Consider the following 20,839-nt stretch of genomic DNA (forward strand, 5'->3'; position numbering starts at 1 on the left):
ACGCATATTATTACTTAAATCTGATTTAATAAGAATAGTTAAAATTTACTGAACTAATTAGTTATATTTTATTGAATGCAATTTAAGCGCTTACTTGTATTATAATTTTTTTAAACTTAACTAAAAATATAATAAAATAAAACTATAATATTTCTTGTAATTAATTATAACAATACTTATAAACTAATTACAATTCTTATAATACAGCTTAATAAGTTGTATATAAAGAAAGTGCACTAGGAATATTATAGTAAATGATTTTTTAAATTTTATAAGAAAAAGTTGTCATTTTCAGCTTATTTATGCTATAACGCTATATTTTAATTATCTTTGTTGACTTAACATTCTTGGTTATTTAAAATAAATATAATTGCTGTCCCTCTGTCCATATAGAAGTGTCTTACTTGAGCAAAATTATATGTTTGTAAATTTTTAGATAATATTTTGGATTAAAAACTGGGGTATTCCATATTAATTCAACAAATGATCAGTGCGTCACTATTTTTGATTTTGATGATATTTGGCATATGATAAGTACCCTCCTTGTAATGGCCAAAAAATATTTTTTTATATCTAAAAAAAAGTTTTTCGTGTGTATAGATTATTTTCTAACACACTAGCGGGTAAAAACAGCCATTTTCATCACTTTCCATGAGCTGTAGCATTCTTATTTTACATTGTACAAAAGGTTAAAAAGGGCTTTTTGGAAAGGATAAAGGGGTGTAACTTCGTCTTAGTGTACTCAAAAATCATTTTGTTACATAAGCAAATCTTGTAATGTTTACTGTAATGTAAATGCAAAATCTTGTAATGTTTTCAACAAAAAAAATCATAAATTGATTTTTTTTTTTCAAATTTTGGGCAAAATTAATAATGAAGGGCTTAGGGTAACAGGCCTGTGTTTTACCTTTTAATTCTTAGATAGTAGTAGTAGTACTTATAAAAAAAATTTGACTGTTATCGAATATCCTTTATTAAAAAAAAAATTGCCACCAAAGATTTTGAAAATGTACATTTTTGGGGTCCAAATACCACACATGGGACAGGTGGCAAATATCTGAAATGTTTACAGCAGTAATTACTTTTTATACTTTACTATACTTTTTATGTACTTAAAACCATATAATATTTATTTTGTTACTCAAAGGATTAATGAGTAATGAAGCCAACAAAACTGCTAAAAACACCATTCCTTCTAACCGTAAACAATGTATCCAAAAATACTGATGTTATGTATTTTTTCAGATTACAAAAATTACAACTAAACTCATTAGAATGATTAAAATGGTAATTAATAAATAGTCAATTACAAAATGATAAATAATCAATTACAGAATAATAAAAATAATTATAAAATGATAAACAATTCAAATACAAGTTGTTCAATTCACTTTTACCTTATTTTACTCCTGCTAATGGAAGTTATGAATAAATCTTGCACTTTTTAATAACAAACAACATAATTTAGTGCTCCTGCCATTTATTTATTGAGTAGAACTGATAAGTCCTCATTCATCTTTGATATAATGTTGTGTCCACTTCCATTATTTGATAGAAAAAGCTCTGAAGGTGTGAGAATCTTCAAAATATGATCCAGTTGAACCCGTGTTTGATTATCTTTCAATGATTTCTTGAATGAAGTACCAGGACCCTGCGGATGGAAAAATGTATTCAATATTCCTCTTCATTTTCATGTATTTTGGCTTCAATGACTTTGCCTAACCACCACTTGCTATCATATATGCAGCAGACATAATTTTTATTATTTTGGCTTTCGTAAATCTATAAAGCAGTCAGAAACACTAATGTCCTTGTGTACAGATACTAACATAAATGTTTCTGATTCAGAGGTCACCCGGGCTTTCAGAATAAATTTCTGACTTGTTGGAACATAACTGTGAAAGGTTCTTGTTCTTGTTTCTTGTGAAAGGTTCTGGGACTGTTGTGATTACCTGTTAACGAGAACTGAGGTATTCTTCAGTCTCTTGAACATCTTTATTAGAGCAGAAAATAAATTTATATTTTTAATATTGTCTGTACTAATTGTACATTTCAAAAGGTGTAACAATTTGATTGTTGACTGTTCTTTGAAGGTTTGCTTTTAGTCACATGGTCTTTTTCCATGGTATGAGGCAAAAAGATGCCATTCAGCTGCGATTTCAAAATCTTGATGGTAGCACAAATTTATGAAATTTTTTTATACCGGGCTGAGGAGCCATCAGAAAAATAAAAAAATTGTTCAGCTTGTGGTAACAGTGTTTTTTTCTTTATTTTATAGCTTTCTTTTGGAAGCAGAAGAACCTTATACTATTCTTCTTCAATTACTTTCTAATCACACATTAGCTTTGTAATTTTCCTTCTTTTTGAAAATTTATGAGAAATGGATGCACTGTGGCATAAGTTTTTTACCAGTGATATGACGACTTCATCCTGTATCACAAAAGGAAAATTTTGAGAGAAGTCTCCCATTACTGTCTTGACTGTTGTCAAGAGTACTTTGTGATTGTATACAGGTACAATTTAGGTACAGAAATCAAAAGAATAACAACCTCATAAATAACTCCTAAATTAAATTTAGGTATAACTTCTAAATTTAATGTCATTATTTTTAAAAAAACATTTTCTAAATATTGCTGTATGTTACTACATACTGTATTATTATGTTAATATGCAGTTTGTCACCATTTTGTTATATAAAGGTATGAATACATTAAAGAGGTAAATTTTTGTACATAGTTGTATTAAAATAAACTGGTAAAATCAAGGTTTTCATAATATCGAGGTTTTTTATGTAGAGGTTCAACTGTTTATACAAATTTAATGCTTATAGAAATTTAATGTATTATTTTTTAGCTGCTTGATCATAAGACTTGTAACCACTATCATCGATTTTGTTAGAAATCTTCATTAATGCTTTCTCCTATCATTATTTAATATAGAACAAATATTATTTTTACTTTCACTAACATTCATATAGAAATAATTTTCAAAATAATTTTATCATATTGCATTTACTAGAAACATTTGTCAACAATTATGACAGTTGTAAGTAGCATTACCTCGTCTCTTGCGTTGCTTGGTTAAAATTACTGCCAATCAACTGTTATTTTAGTTTCAACTGTTTTTATGTGAGCTGAAAAATTCCTCAAATTAGCAATACATTTACTTTAACTGGATTTTTATTTCCATGTTAGCATTTTTTTTTTTAATAATTATATTCATTTTATTGGTATTTCTTCAGGAATGTTTAGTCTACAGTATGAAACTGTAGTGAGGCCTTCAGAGACCTTACAACCTGTTGTAAAGTTCAGAGACCTTACAACCTGTTGTAAACCTAAACCCTATCTAGGTTTCTAAATTTTAAGATCTTAAAATTTAGAAAAAGATTTCTTTTTCTAAATTTTTAATTTTTTAAACCCACACTACTTTTTCCATATTGAGCGCACAACTTGTGTTTTATCATTTGTCTGTGAAAGTATTATATTTTTTATAGGCGAATATGTTATGACACCTATACAAAACAATAGACATCATTTGTACGATTTATTCGGTAAATTTATGAATTAATTAAAAAATCTTCCTCTTATTGAAGAAATCATTAGGATTGTCACTTTAAAAGTAGTTCTCATCGCGTTAAATGCACAGCTCACAAAATTTCTTTAAACAATTTCTGAATGTGCAGTTTTACAAGTGAATTTTCATTTATCAAGTAAGTCGACTCAGTGTGGCAGGTTTCAACATTTTTAATGTAGGAATTGTGCTAGATTAAGATTAGGTCAGTCAATAAAGTGGGTCACAGAACAACTATTCTCTCATATTTCATCAAGTATTTATGGTTAACAGTGATGTGTGCTCAGGTCCAGTCAGTACTGGAGCATTCATTGTTTTTCTCCATGCATCAGGCCTTTTTCTGAGAGCCTCATGAAGACATTTCATGATTTCAAGATACTATTCCTCAATCACTATTTTGGCTTGTGTAAGAAATTCATGGTGAACAGTGTCTGACCACTGTTTTGGATATTAAATAGTCAGCTTAAATGGGGATCAGCATTGGTTGAAATTCAGCTGTCTTTGGAATGTTCCCATCACTAGTACATTTGAATCAAGCCTAAATAGTCACTTCCTAATATTTATTTTTTTAAATGTCTATAAAGGATTTCACTTGTTTCACAAAAATTTATGATTTTGAAAATCACTCATTTTTGATATGATTAAACAGGCTCCTGTAACACTTGTTGACATTAGTGTACATGATGACTAAACAAACATTACATGAAGTTTCTTGTAGGCCGCTTCCCAATATTGTGTAACATGATATATAATCCATTAGTAGCTCTATCTGGTGAGCTGAAATTTCCATAAAGGTTTGGAAATTTATTGGACAAACCTTGCGTAAGAAAAAAAACAGAAATTGGATAATAATATTGTATACTTCTCTAAAATGGAAGAAGGTGGTATTAATTTTTTGTTTTTTTAAATTTATTCTCCAAAGAATAAATTAATTTTGTGATTATTTAATGATTAACTCATGTCTTGATTCCAGATAAACGTGAAAAACATATAACATTGATGCATTCTTATTCTTATTTATAGATTGCTGTCTAAGTTGCAAAGAATATTTAGGAAAGATTTTAGGAAAATTTCTGTATGTGATGTATGATTTCTATTGATGTCATCCTTTAAGTTATTTTATTCATAAGTAAATTTGTGGATTAACATATCTTGTTTCTAATAAATAACTTTATATTACCATTTTTTGTGACTATTTTTTATGCTTTTCAAAATCATTACAATTTTCTCTTGATTTACTGAAGAACATTCAATAACATTCATTTTTTTTACATGTTTGCATTATTCTTGTAATGTAATAATAATGTATAATTATATTAAAGTAAATATGTAGTGTAGTCAGAAAAAAAGAATACATTATGTTTTTCTGTGGTTTGAGAATTCAAAATGATTAGTGGATTCTTAAATTAAATATTGATTTATATGATAATTAGTTGTTTTGATGGTATTGTATAAGAATTAAGTGGCAATATGTTCTGGATATAATATATAATTTTGAAATTTTAATAAAGAGTATTAAACAGTTTTTCCAATCCATTTGTTAACCTAGTTTTGGATATTCCATTTTTACAGTTTTTATATGATTTTTCCCCTCAATTTAGTTTTTTATCTTAATTGATTAACTTATAATTTATCTAATTTTCTTTTACAGCAATGTCTCCAACACCACCTTCACAATTTGCGCAACAAGTAAATGCAGGTTACGAAATACCAGCTCGTTTACGTACTTTGCACAACCTTGTAATTCAGTATGCATCTCAGGGACGTTATGAAGTAGCTGTCCCATTATGCAAACAAGCACTGGAAGATCTTGAAAAGACTAGCGGCCATGACCACCCAGATGTTGCTACTATGCTCAATATATTAGCTTTGGTTTATAGGTAAATTGTTCATTGTGAATTTAAAGTTTAATACCTTTATATAACAGAATAAAATGTTACTCTATTTGAAAATAAGTAAACGAGTATATTAAATTTGCTTAACTTGTGTTTTGTAGGTTTAGTTCAAGATACATTATGTATGGACTGTATATTTATAGTTTGCCAGTCGTTTCATTTCGGTATACCAAAATTTGTTTTGCTACTCCAAACATTGCTTGCCTGCACAATTTTTCCCATCTACCTGCCCCTCCAATATCAAAGCAACTATTTCAGGATGGCTTAAGATGTGGCCTATAAGTCTTTCTTCTTTTAGCTACATTTTCCAAGTGCTTCTTTCTTCATCGATTTGCTACAATACCTCTTCATTTGTCACTTTATCCACCCACATGATTTTTAACATTCTCTTATAGCACCGCATTTCAAAAAGTTTCTAATAATTTTCTTCTCAGGTACTCTGATTGTCCAGATTTTACTTTCATATAAAGCTATACCCCAAACATATACTTTCAAAAATGCTTTCCTGATGTTTAAATTAATTTTTTATATAAGCAAATTATATTTCTGATTGAAAGCTCGTTTTGCCTGTGCAATTCGGCATTTTATGTTATTTTATAATATTATATTATATTATTCAGCATGTTATTTTTTATGATTGTTTTAAGCTTTTTTTTGCAATGTTGCTATAATTTTCATTGTTTTGTGACTGCTGAATAAAAAAGATTATTTACGTTTAAAGAAATGTTAAAAATAATTACTTAGTGAACTGGAAAAGCTTAGGGAAAATTGAAAAATTATAACTAAGAGTGCATTATAGTTTTATTATTAGACTTGAAGTACAGTTTTTATGAGTCGTACTTAATGTGGTACTTTATGCACCCCAACTGCATACCTTATGAGAGTGCTCATCTCCCTTGTTATAAGAAAGTTTTAAATTATTTGAAATTCTAACCTTGCCAGATAACTGCTTAATTGAGGCCTTTTTTTCTATACAATAGTTGAATTTTGTGTTTTCATTCTTTACTTGTGGCCCGAGTAACAGTTGATTCTGATTTCCTGTTTTGCTTGTTTCAGAGACCAAAATAAATATAAAGAAGCTGCCAACCTTCTTAACGACGCACTTGCTATTCGAGAGAAGACTCTTGGTGAAAATCATCCTGCTGTAAGTATAGTAGTTGTTCTGTATCTCTTTGTAAAACTGTGCATATAATTTTTATAGTTTTTAGTTTTTATTCTTGCTTATTTTTTTTTATTATTAATATTGAGATTCCTCTAGAGATTAAAAAAAAATCCAAAGATTTCAAAAATTAGAAGCATTATGAAAAATTAATAAATAAAGTAAAAAATGTTGAATGAACCTATTATGACCAGATTTTGTAATCTGTGATCCCTAAAATGAATACACATTTTTCGAAATTAAATTTGTCTTGAAATAGAAGTTATTAAAGTTTTTAATTTGTTTCAACTGATAACTGAAATTTTATTGATTTTGTTTAAAATCATCACTGACTCTAAAGGTGTTAAAGTATTTGTTTGTTATATATACTGTAATTTTATATTTTAAATGAAAAGTTGAAATAATTTTAAACCTCTTAACTTTCTTTAGTTATGTCAATCACTTTCAATCATTTTTATGACCTTTATTGATAGCAGTACTGCTGTTTTATGTTGTTTCTTTTTTATTTTACTCTTGCAGAAACCTGTGAGATTATGAAAGGCTTTTAAATTTATAACACTTTACATCATAATAAGAACAAATATGTATTATTTAAAATATATAATCTGAAAGAACTTGTCAATGTCTTATAAGTTATTATAGAATTGTGTGGTAACTGTATTTAAAAGAAAAGAAAGGAAATCATTAAGGAATTAGATAAATAAAGAAAAAGTTTTTTGTTCTTCTACAGTTGGAAAAAACAAGTTTTTAGATTATGTTATTGGAAACTTTACTATTATTTGGAGGGTAGGGGGTGTTGAGGAAGACATTTACTTTACTCAAGACCTGGTTGATTGCAATGTATTATTTGAGAAAAATATCTTGCACATCAGTGAGTGCCTGATGTTACAGAACAGTAAGATTTTGAACTCTTTATGTAATGTATATCAGTGTTGTGTGTGTTTTTTTTTGGTTTGTTTGTTGAGATAATGTTTAAGCGCATTATATGGTTCTGTTTTGTGTACAGCAGACTCCCAGAATTCAAACAAATTAAAACCACATCTGTTCAAATCAACAAAAAATTTAGATGTCTGACAGGCTGTATGCTAGTGCTCTTCTACTGTAAATGCAGTAGCAGTTGTTTATTTATTTTATGATAATGCTACAATTATATTGTTTTATTAATGTTATATTTAAAAAAAATATAATGCTAATTATATTTTCTTATTAATGTTATAAATGTATATATAAAGTTAACATTTAAAAAAAAGTTTTTCATAAAAACTTTTTCCATGATGTTGGAAAATTATGATGTGTGTTAATTTATTTTAAGTATTCTGTAAAGAAACTGATGATATATTTGTTTTAAAGATTATTGTTTAACGACTTTTTCTTTATGTTAGGTTGCTGCAACGCTGAACAATCTTGCTGTATTGTTCGGTAAGAGAGGTAAATATAAGGAAGCTGAACCGTTGTGTAAACGTGCCCTTGAAATAAGAGAAAAGGTTTTAGGGAAAGATCATCCAGATGTGGCAAAACAACTTAATAATCTTGCTTTGCTATGTCAAAACCAGGTAATCATATAAATAATATTCATTTTTTTTTACTCTATTTTTAATCATTCAGAAATGATATTCATAAAACTCATTTATTAATAAAACATATTTGTTATTTGTTATCATGTTTTTAATTTGTTATTTTACTCTTATACCTCGTAACAAATTCTGTAAACATTCATCCCATTTTGAGCATCAATATGCATTAGTTTACTTAATTTAGTTGTTTATTACATTGATTTGTTCAAATATTTTAAAAAGAAAGATGAAATGACCTATACGTAAATGAAATTAATGATAAAAAAAAAATCAAATATACATTTATAAAATATTACAACAGTAATATAATTAATAAACAGATTGGCACTTATGTCATTGGTTTTTTTTTAATACATTCGATTTCAAATAACTTCAGACATTAATTTGCAAGGGACTGATAGGTCCAGATGCAATGGATTCTGTGCGCAAAAGAAATTTTACAAGTTCCGGGTTCAAATCCCAGTTGGGCATGGCATTTTCACACACTCTACAAATCATCCATCTCATCCTCTAAAGCAATACCTAATGGTGGATCCGGAGATTAAAATGAAAAATAATTTTAGTATAAAAATGTTCTGTGTACTTTTTCTAATAAGTGAAGAGAAAGCAAAAGCAGGCAGCTTAATTCATATTGATGACTGATTTTAATGTTTTTGCGCGAGTAGGAGGTTCGTACTATAATATTCTGTTTAAATGGTTTAGAAAGAACCATGAAGGAATTTGAGTTTAAAAAGTTGAGATTTTTAAGTCATATCCTCTACTCTTTCCACTCAGCTCTGTATGTGAAGAAAATTTCACGATTCATTTCCTTCATTCACCTAGTTAAACGAGCACTTTTCTTATCTGTTTACTATGCCTTTTTTCTCTCCCCCTCCCATATACTTCATATTTTATATTTTGTTTCAGATCCTGTATTCCAAAGATTCATTCTTAATTTGCTCGTAGAATCTGTTCTATTAGTTCGCCAGATAAGCTGCCCGTCCTTTCCGTTGAATTTTGCAGCTTAACAGGAGCACTTCCTATTAGTTAAATGTCAATTCTGAAGTTTTAAAGGCTAAGAGAAACGTACTTACAACTCTTCTGTTGAGCATTAAATCCACACTTGCCCCCTGAACTCATCAGCCCATCGTAATTCTCAATATATTATTATTGTAACAAATTAAAAATTTTTGTTCTTTCCCTTTCTATTGTTTAGTAATGTTGTTGATTTTTTTCTGTCTGTGTTTTTGTATTAGTCTTTTATGTTTATTTCTTATTTCATCCTTCCTTTATATTTGTTTCAAAATCCCTTAGTCTGAGAAACAAAGAAGTTATAGAAATTTCTGGAAGATGTATGTATGTATATAAACAGTTTTTCCCTGAATTGATTTGCTTAGAATTTCTCCCGCCACCACCCCATTCGGTCACCCTAAAGCATAAGACCGTGCCACAAATAGCTACTGAGCCTCGAAACAGTTTAGTGACCAGTTTCCTAACTAGCTCCTAGAACTAATCTAAAAGCGTCAGCGGAATAAGCATGGTACCATACACCACTTGCTTGCATGTCCCACCGCCCACTTGATATATATCACTAAAACAGGTAGGCGCTCCCCGCCAACTACTAAAACATATATGACTATCGATAATTAAATTTATCTTGTCAAAGACAGCAATTCACTGCCACGCCTAGGTCGCTGAATGCCAGCAAATATCTATCCACCATTAATGTGCTTGGAGCCTTAATCTGGGTGGTAGCCAGCCATATCTCTCAGTTAGCTTCCTACAACAACACGGTAGGAGTCTTTTCCCTTAGGCAAACTACTGATGTCTGTTGAACAAAGCAACGGCATCCAGGAACTCCCACATGGTCTGATAATGCGGCTCTCACCATATTGACTTGCCGCTTGTGAGTGGCCTATTTTCCCCTTGACCTCTAAGTTCCAAGGTGGCCTAAGTTCTGCCCCCCCTCCAAACAGCTGGGCAGTCAAACATCATGTTTCGTTGAACTGGACCTTCCTGTAGATGCATAGCTCATCAGCTGCCAGGCGAAACCAAAACAAATATTGGTTTAAATTTATTACATGGTTGGAAAGCACTCAGGCTCCCATTACCCTTAAAAATGAAGGAGAGGCATACCATTCCTCCAAATCCTGTGGAAACTTATACAAGGATCTTCCCTTAGTTGTGACAAGCCATTCTTGCTGCCATGCTTCCATCGGGAGGCTGTACAGCCTCCTCTGCAGACGGGAGGTAGGCAACTGTTTGAAATTTAGAATTGGTGGATTGAGATCACCATTCCACTCTGGTACAGGCCTGGCTCAAAATCCCATCCCAAATACCTCGGCCTCTCTGCCTCTTCGCATTTTCCACATAGCTACCTGAACTTTCACCACTAAATCAATTGGGAGAGTGTTTCTCAATACAGTGATAATTTTGTAGGAGGTTGTTTTAAAAACACCAGTGCGTACAATTAAGGCTCTGCACTGAGCACTCCTAAATTTTGAATAAGTTCTCAATTTCTTTCCAACCTATGCCCCCAAACGGACGCTGTGTAAGAGGTCATACTTTTGAAGACACCTCGGTACACCATGTACAAATGACGGCCTAACAGCCCGTAATCCTTTCGAGGAATCCTCCTAAGCTTGTTCATCACAGAGATGGCGTCTGCCACTACTTGCCTAATGTGGTTGCTAAACAGCAACTTGTCATCAAACAAAACACCTAGGTAATTTGAACTTGAACTCAGTTGATTACACAGCCTTTATACTTAATATGGGGGTTACGACTGTTTGATAATTTGTTTGCACCCTTGAGAAGCATAAACTTCATCTTGAGAGTTGTGTGACCAAAGTCTTGATATTTGAAGCATCAGGGTACTTCTATATGGTCAACAACTCTACATGAGGTCCACCCAAGGAACAGCCTACCACCGGCCACTAAGACTTGCCAGATCCCTTTATATCAAAAACCTGTTGAACAAAAAATTGAAATTTGCCCATATTTATCCTAGCTTTGGCCTAACTTTTAACTCATTGGGCAAGAGAGCATTATTAAATCCATATATTTTTTATTTTAGTTAACTACAATTTTTTTAGAAAAAACTCTTAATAATTAACCCAACAAAAAAATTTAAGCACCCAAAAACAAGGAGGCGGCTGGATTGGATCCACATTTAAAATAATTTTTTTTATAAACTATAATTTTCAAGATTGAAAATCAAATTGTATCTAACAATAATGTAGATGACATTGGAATTTTTTTTTTAAATGGTTTTAAATGAGTAAATTTTGGTCTTTCAAGAGACCCTGACTTAAGAATTAAAAACAAAAATTTGGCTGTTGTTAAAAATCTTATGTGAGGTAGTTGTATGATAATATTTTCAATTTTTATTTAAAATGAAATAAAATTTTATTGTATTGTTTACAATGTCTTTAGTGTTGCTTCAGTTTCTGATAATAATTTATTTTTAAGTTAGCTGTTATTTTATTTTTGCAGCTGTTGTTGATAGCAACCATCTTTATTTGTACGTAGCTTGCTATTGGTCAACGTCATTGATGTATGTGCTTGTTATTGGCCAATTGTTTTTATGTGTTTATGTTTATAGTTTGTATGCAAACATTGGTAACATTGGTTTAGGTTACTATTTTTGTCGTGTTTATTATTTCGGAAATGTCTGAAACTGAAGTAAAAAAGGGTAAGTCCAAGTGCGCTAAACCTCTAAAGCCAAGGTTTCGAAGAAGACCTCCAGAAAAGCCTATAATGGAACAGAGGGGGTGGCGGGGAGGGTGTCTTCCCGTACGGGGTCAGGATTTATTTTTTACATTTTTTGGACAGCGCCAAGAAAGGTTTACCATTCTTTACTGGGTTTTTCTTGATTTGCCAGTTGAATATCTTATTGTATGTACTTGGTCCCAATTCTGTTGGTAAGTCTGTACTTGGTAATTTCAATGATAAATTGTTTTTGTTTTAGTTTTCAAACTGACCAAAGTAGAGTTCAATAGATAATTATAATCTACAGTTATGATTCTAAAATTTTCTTATAATTAAGATTTGCCTATTTAAACATTATTTGTTCAGTACTGTCTGTATTGGTTTGTGATAAAATATGGCCTGTACATTTTACTTAATTATAAGAATTGTTATGATAATGATTTTATTTTATTCAGGGTAAATATGAAGAAGTTGAACGTTACTATCAACGTGCATTGGAAATATACGAATGTAAACTCGGTCCAGACGATCCGAACGTAGCGAAAACTAAGAATAATCTTGCATCATGCTATTTAAAACAAGGAAAATACAGGGAAGCGGAAATATTATATAAACAAGTCCTGACACGTGCACATGAAAGAGAATTTGGAACTATTGATGGTAAGTGGCAAACAACTGTTCTCTAATACTTTACATGAATGTCAGATGTCACTTTTTTTTATCCCAACGCACTTTTTCTTACCTTCCCACCTAGATAATGATTGTCTTATTGATGGTTTGTCTATTTTGTTTTTTTTATTGAAATATTTCTAGTTTTTTGGATGTTTTCCAATTTTTTTTCTTTTTTTAATTAACTTTTATGAACTGTGATAATGAAACATATTTATTGTATTATACGATGTATATTTTTGTGTTCTTAGTGAACAAATTTAAGTTCATGTATTATTTGATGGGACTTTATAAAGAACTGAAAACTGATAAAATTATTTGATCTGTTAAATTTATTTGTGTATTGTATAATGATTTATATATACAAAGTACTTACATTCATTTATTAGAAAATTTTATTAAGATTTTTGTTTAATTTGTTTAATAACATGACTTTTCAAAGTGATGGGTTAAATTTATAAATTTAGTATGAAATTGAACTTATGTATTAAAAAAAGGTTTTTATGTTAACTAAAACTATGCTACCTAAATTTGTTTTAATTTAGTAATAAAATTAATTTTTCATGTAAATTGCTTTTTATAATTAACATAAAATTTATTCCATAATTAAATTTATTAATGTAACATTAGTAGCTGAAAAATGTTTCCTAATAGGTGCTGTGCATAAATATTAAGAAATAAATTGTTTCATAATATATATTGCTTAACAAAGAAATGGTTTACTTGTTTGAGTTATTTACTTATGTCTATAATTAATTTCATTGATGTCATATTTTATTAATTATATAACTAAAAACTGTAAAATTTTCTTTGCAATCCTTTGTTTATATTCCTTTAATTTCTGTGTAAAATGATTTGTATGAACATTTCTGTTTTTTAATTTTGTAAAATGGTAAAACCTATTAGATATTATTGAAATACAGTTTTATTTGCAATTACCGTTTTGGGTAAATCTATTAGTAAAATTAGTGGTGAAGGAAAATAAAAGAAAATAGAATAATTTATTTTTCAAAAAACCTTTTCAGTTAAAATAATATTTTTAGTTATTGAATTATATCCCTTTCTAAATATAAATTCATTCTATTTATTTATTCAGTCATTCTTTTTTAGAGCAGCTCTTAACTTTATTTCTCTAATGCATTCCTCCACACAATTATTGTTTTCTTTTTGACATTCACTCTTATAAAGTATTTGGATTACAATAAAATATAATAAAACATGTAATGGTATAGTGAAACCGGTGTACCTACCAAACACATAAAATAGATGTTAGTGCAAGTGATAAATGAGGTTATCAGAAGGACTACACTATACCCAAAATAAATAACAAATGTTTGTGAACAGAATTATCAAATGTTATCGACAATTGCTAAGCTAAAATGATAGTCGTTTATTATACCCTTAAACTTGCTAAGTTTGAAATTATTTATTTTAATTTTTATGTCTTGTCTTGAAAAGACACACAACCTATTTCTATTTTTCTTTGAATAAGCGAGTTAATAATTTTGAATTTAAAATCATTTTGAAAAAAAATTACAGCTTTTAAGTAACATTCCCTGTAAATTTCCATGTATTTATTTATTTTTATGCTAAATAAATAAGTAATGTGTGATCTTACTAGTGTAATGAAAACCCATTGCATGTATAATTTTATTTAGGTAAGTTTTTTTTTGTATGATTTTATATGTAATTTTTTTTTTCATTAAAATATTATCACATTTTATATATTAATATTTTATGTTTTAATAGAACATATTTTGATCCATATCCTTATTAGTTTTAAAATTTAGATTTAAGGTAAATTCTTATTTTTTTCTCTTATTAAAAATTGAAAAAAATTAGCCGAGTTGACATTATTCAATAAAATTCATGTAAAATATAGCCATGTAACATATAGACATGTTAGTTTTTAAAAATAATTCAATGTTAAAGAAATTTTGAATCCATTCTGTAAAATGTTTGTATTTTATTAATTTTCAGTTAAAAGGTTATAGAACAATAGTGGAAATTTTAAAAAGTTTATTATTAAAAATAAAAATAACAAAGAGAAATGCATACAAATACTGTTTTTTTAGATATTTTTCATGTAACTGTATAATATGTTATAGTATGATGTATTAAAATAGTATAATATTACATATTCATGTAACAAGTAATAGTTTAGTTATACATTTTTCTATTAAATATGTTAATTTGTAAAGAATAGAATTTTTATGGCCAGAAATAAGTTTATAGTATCTTAATATTTTAATCAAATATTTTTTATGTAAAATTACTCTTCGGTGTGTGACTGTTTAAAAAAACTAAATGGCTGCTTATTTATTATTCTAGCTGATGAATTATATAACTAAGAAAAATGTTTTTATAAGAATTTATGCAGTAAATTTCTGGGATTATTTTTTTTAGAAAGCTTGTAAGTAAGTCTCTTACATTAGATTTTCTTATTTAACTAAAATTACATGTTACAAAACCAATTTAGTCTGATAATATTTATTATGCGTTCTTATAAATGAAGTATTTATTGCATCATTTTATCTCGCAAGTCAAAAAATAAAGAAAATAACCTTTGATCAGACAGAACTTGAAAATAAAACATTATTATGGTCGGAGAAATGTGTCTTGAGACTATACAAGACTACTCATCATTTACATTCGTACATATCATCCTCATTCATCCTCTGAAGTAATACCTTGTGGTGGTTCCAGAAGCTAAATGGAAAAAAGGAAGGGATCAATATGCCTGTGTAGTGCAGGTGGAATCTTCTAAAAGTACCGATAAGTATTTTACAATCCTCATCTCTCAGTACTCTTAAAAAATATCATGTCATATTAAGAAAAGTATCGGGGTAACAGAATTAGGTCTAGTAGTCGTACTAACCGAGGGAGGGCCTTTGAACTAACATCAGGAAGAAGTATATTTAATAATTTTTCATGTTACGATTGTAATTTTTTTAATATATTTAGAAAGTTTTTTATTTTGAACCGGATTTTTATTACACGATAAAATATTTTACTGTATTTATTTTGGAGTTTACAACAATTCTGTTGTTTTAATCTACTAAAAAACTTATTGAATATATATACTATATGGTATTAATTTTATGTAATCAAACTGCTTTTCCAGTCGCACGGTTGTTGATATGAAAGTTATGTCGTGTTATTGAAGAAATTGTATCGTGAGATATTTCTGTTTGGCAGAAGTAGTGTTTAGATTTATTTAAAATGTGATATCTTAATTTTAAATTAACTGGACGGTCAGGACCCTCATGAGGACCCTCTTACAACAGCCGTTTGTTTTCTTTGTTTACATTCTTTGTATGTCGTATAAGTTTTGTTAATAGCTAAAATTCCAGAAGTTCAAGCTCTCCATTGCATTTTATATTTCCTTGAAGACACTTGAAACTTATGTTTTGAGGGACAGCTGTAGAGAGTACATGTGTTGTGGCAAAAGAGGTATTGTACAGGCCAAGGAATAATGTATCTGTTTTAACATAATATATTAACGAGATAGATTCAGAAGTATCCTTTTGAACAACAAGAATTTTATATTCGTTAATTAAAGATAAATCATGTTCAGAGATTATGCCAAATGAATTTTTTTTTATGTTATAATGGTTATTATGGTTAGGACTAAAACAGGTTAGTTGTATAAAGGGATTGACATATAAACAGAAGTCATCTTAACATATTAATGTTTTATTCTGATGAGCGTTTAAAACATTAGTTAAATGAGTAGTGAGGTTTGTAAGATAAACTTAATGAAAGACGATGAAATTTATATAAACTTAAATTTATAAATTCAAACTTCATTGTGTTTGATTTTGTGATAATTTCGGCTGTTTATTTTCACCGAGCCTATGAACTTAATGGTTTTTTGTTTTTCATTAAAGATAATTTGGAACGGATAAATATTAAGAAACCGTGTAAAAGAAATTAAATTTCTTTGTTTCTTTATTTAAAAAAAGGCAGCACAAATGAGTAATTAAATTAAAAGAATATTCTTAAATTTTAGTCGCTGAGAAGTAATTTATGTATTATTAATAATTTAAGTATTTAGGTTTAATGAATTTGTATTTCACTAAATTCTACTTTTATGCAAAATTAATTAGCTTTGGTTTTTCGTAAAGTAATTGATCTTAGACTCAATTGATTTCATTATTCATTTATGTTGTATTTTTTCCTCGCTCATCCCATTGTCATTGCACAAAAAAAAATTGTTTGCTACTGACGGCTTAGGGATTAGATAAATATAGATAAAATGTTTGTTCAGTTTTCCTCCGATTATTGGTATGTATTTGCTTTATTTTAATAAACTTTAAAAAAATAGAAAATAAAAAGAAACAGCTACAGATTAGAATTGGGCTCAAGCTCATGTTGTTCCAAATTAATAGTTTGATTTTTTTTATGGTCTGCTGAAGTTGAAGTGAATCCATAAAATTTGGATGATTATATAATTCACTTCAATTATGTACATCTTAATTTTGATTCATGTCTACAGTTTTTTGTTGTTAAATTGTTTTTTTTTTTTTTATGTTAAAATAAAATATATATTACTTTAATTAATAACAGTTTTTGTTATTTTTAAGAAGTATAATTTTTTTATGAATGTTATCTAAAAACTACACAATAAAAATTGTTTGTATTATGTTTATAAGTTTCTAAATAAATATTTTTTATTATTTATTATTCATTAGATTGTATTGTAGCTATATTAAAGTTTATTTTCTTAGCATATATATGATTTAATATAGGAATTGTTGGGATCTCTGTTTTTGAGGTTTTTTAAATTTATTTCTCAAAAAACCTATTGTTTAATATTTAATTTTATTGAAATATATCTAAAGGTATTTTAATTATAAAATTTATTTATTCTCTTAAGACATTTTTGGGACTTTTAAATAAATTAAGTAAATGACATACATGGATACATTTATTATATTATGTACAATTGTTTGTTAGGAAACCAATATGTAATCAGTTTTTAGTTTGTGTGTGTGTATGTATATATATATATACACACACATATATTCAATATTAACAATTTAACCACCAAAACACAGTAACAGAAAAACCTAAAAAAACTAATATCAATAGTCGACTTGCACGGGATCCAGAAAAGAACCTTAACTGCGCAAGATTTTTCTTCACAGATCTCGCATTGTATTCTTAAAACAGCACCTGAATATTCCGTAGCCAAAATTCTTAGAATGAAAGTGAATCTTTACATGTGTAAAAAATTCTTACAATGTCATAAATAAGGTAAATTCAATTAACCTAACACTAAAATAGTAAGATATGATTTTACTAACATGTACCTTAATATATCAGATAAAAAATATAAATAATAAAAAACAGTTTAAAGGAAACCCCCAGAATACTTTAATGCATGAGTCACTATTATAAGGAATATTCATCTTCAAAATTACTTTGAATATGAGAACAACTGTTATTCACAAACAGGTTTACCAATGGAATCATCTATTTCTGCTATTATGTCTTGAGATTTTTATACAAAATTTTGAAGTATAGTTCATGGTATATTGAGTACATACAAGTATTATTATGGATAAGATACGTATCTTATATTTTGGTCATATATAACTCAAGTATAAATAATGAACATTTGATCATTTCAGTTACAATAAAAATTTTAAATTTACATGTGGAATGGAAAATAACAGAAAAATGTATTTTTTAGATATTGAAATTGAAATAAACAACGATATCAGCTTATAGAAAACCCACAACAAAAGTATTACAATACATATAAATTCTAATTAACCGTAGTCACAGAAGATTAATACTTAAAAAATCAGATTTTTAAAGTGATTCATTATACAAAAAATAATCTTAAAACAGAAATAGATGAATAAAAGAAATAGCAGTATTTAATGGTTTTGATGTTAAAATTATAAAAAACAGAATGTAAAGTTTTACAAAGATATAGCTACAAGAAAGTAACACAGAGATTAGTAATAGTTTTTTCCTAGAATACAATTATACAGGTAAAATAAAAAAAAATTATTGATGTATATGATAAAAATAAATATAAAAGAGCCTATAAACCAAATATATAAAGAATAAAATATTTAAGGAATAACGATAATAAAAATAATAGGAAGGACTTACAGGGGAGTATACAAAATGTAATGTAATGAGCTGTAATAAAATTTTCATTAGTAAAATTAACATCTTTTAAAAAAAGATAACAGAACATCACAGAAACAAAAAAAACAGTTTGTTGCTGACCAGTTTTTGCAATGTAAGCATAATACTACAAATTGTAAAAACAATTGAAATGAGCTTTTATTTCCACACAGATCTGATATTTTTGTGTTTTATATGCTTCTCTAAACATTTTGGTACTATTTTTTTCTTAAAAAATTGCAAGTTGTCGTGGATAACTTTAAGCAATATATCAGCACAACTATATTCATGGCATATTTTATCTACAGTGAGTCAATAATTTTTTAAAATGGACAATGGAGTAATTTACCGATTTCAGACAGGTGTATTTTTATCTCTTGTCTTTCTCAAGTCACATGAATCAACAGAATTTGAGTCTCATTACAAACATGCGGGTGTGTACTATCTTATATTTATTTTCCGTGTCAATATGCCATTTTTAAATTCAACCCCCTTTAGAGAGCCCCCTGATGTATTAATAAAAATTTTCTAAAAGACTCCCCTGAATCAGATCACAAAAAGCAGGAGGGCGAGTAGTGTGGATTCACCCAAACTGAATTTGTAGATTATTCTTATGAATAATTGTTTAAAATTATTAGTTCATATTTTTTCCCAAAAAACTTCTGTTTACTATCGGCTAGCCAGAATGTGCTTCATCAAGAACACTTTTTTCCATGTTACTCGGATATTGAGAATATATAAAACATGTTAATTAACATGCTAGTTAAATGAAACTTGCGGTTTGCTAGTTTCTTGTGTGCTTGTGGTAGTTTCAGTAAACATTTCGCAATCTAATCAAAATTACTTTAAATTAAACTTAATTATTTAATTATAAAGACTTTTAAATGCAACATTAAATAGTTAGATGATTTTCTTATATATAATATTCCTCTGAATAATTTAAAACGGGTGGTATTACATCACAACAGCAGGGAAAAATGAATTATACATATTAGACATTGATTCTGTGCAGCATATGTAACAACTGAATATAGGCTAGTTAAGAATATAATCCTGTTTCATGAGCGCTATTTTTTTTTTTTTTGTTATATGGTAGTCAAACAAAATTTTACCAAACAGCTGAGGAATGGATGGATTGTTGGTGTTTTATACAAGGATAATTTACTGTATTATTGCAGATAAAATCAACAGTTCATCCTAATACCCTTATCAATATTGATAAAATTATTTGAATGACAAAAATGTTTTTAATTTTTCACATAGGTCTGGTTTCAGCCAGACCTACTATGAAATATATTGATGTGTATGGTTTTATTACAGTTTATAATTAATATATTATGATTAATAAGTATATCTACATATTAAATAGTTTAGTAGTAATATATTTCTGTATTGGTATTTTCCTTTAATTATTAAATAAATCACAAAAATTATTTATGTAATTAAAATTTTGTTATATTCTGATCATTCCAATGATGAAAATGTTCCTGCCCTTTAGTATATTTTATATATGACCAAAAAAATAACCTAATAATTATTTTATCGCTTTATTACCAAATTTTATTTATATGTTTCTTTAAGTGATGTGATTCTATAGTTAAATTTTGATTTATATTGATTGACCTATATTTATTAAGACTTAAAAAATTGTAATCGATTACTGTAACAGATATAATTTGTTTTGTATATTTAATTATATACTTAATTTGAATAATGAACATCAGCTATAAGTAAAGACCAGAAAATAAATTTCATCAGAAAAATTAGTTATTAATGAAATTTATTGATAATATAGCCGATAACAACCAAGGTTTATTGGTCCCATAAAAAAAAACTAGAATGTATTATACCTTCTCAGTTGTTTGCATCAGTATTGTTCAAAGGATCACAGTTTTGTGTAGCATTACTTGTTATATTCACTACAGTAATTACAGTATAAAAACTCATCATGTTATGGCCATCTCAAAAAATATATAACCACAGTTTTGTAATTCAAAGTGGCCATATTTTGTTTTTTTAAGTGACATCGACTGCTATGCATCTGTCATTGCTTCATTCACTAGTAAATCCAAAACTGTATCCAGCATTTAACTTCAGTGACGAGAACGGGAAATAGTCCATTAAATTTGGGTTCA

General features: G+C 28.1%; 1 protein-coding gene across 8 annotated transcripts in view; it reads left to right on the forward strand.

The window, feature by feature from the left end:
- Klc (kinesin light chain) overlaps positions 1-20,839 on the forward strand; it is a 394,284-nt gene that overhangs the window by 304,174 nt on the left and 69,271 nt on the right. For all 8 annotated transcript variants that reach the window (XM_075377626.1, XM_075377622.1, XM_075377629.1 and 5 more), the window contains 4 exons: positions 5,222-5,450; positions 6,522-6,609; positions 8,007-8,177; positions 12,344-12,548. In XM_075377626.1, the coding sequence (XP_075233741.1) occupies positions 5,222-5,450; positions 6,522-6,609; positions 8,007-8,177; positions 12,344-12,548 (693 nt within the window). The remainder of the gene's footprint in view (positions 1-5,221; positions 5,451-6,521; positions 6,610-8,006; positions 8,178-12,343; positions 12,549-20,839) is intronic.

Source organism: Lycorma delicatula, chromosome 10, assembly GCF_047948215.1.
Source record: "Lycorma delicatula isolate Av1 chromosome 10, ASM4794821v1, whole genome shotgun sequence".
In the NCBI taxonomy this organism is placed as follows: Eukaryota; Metazoa; Arthropoda; class Insecta; order Hemiptera; family Fulgoridae; genus Lycorma; species Lycorma delicatula.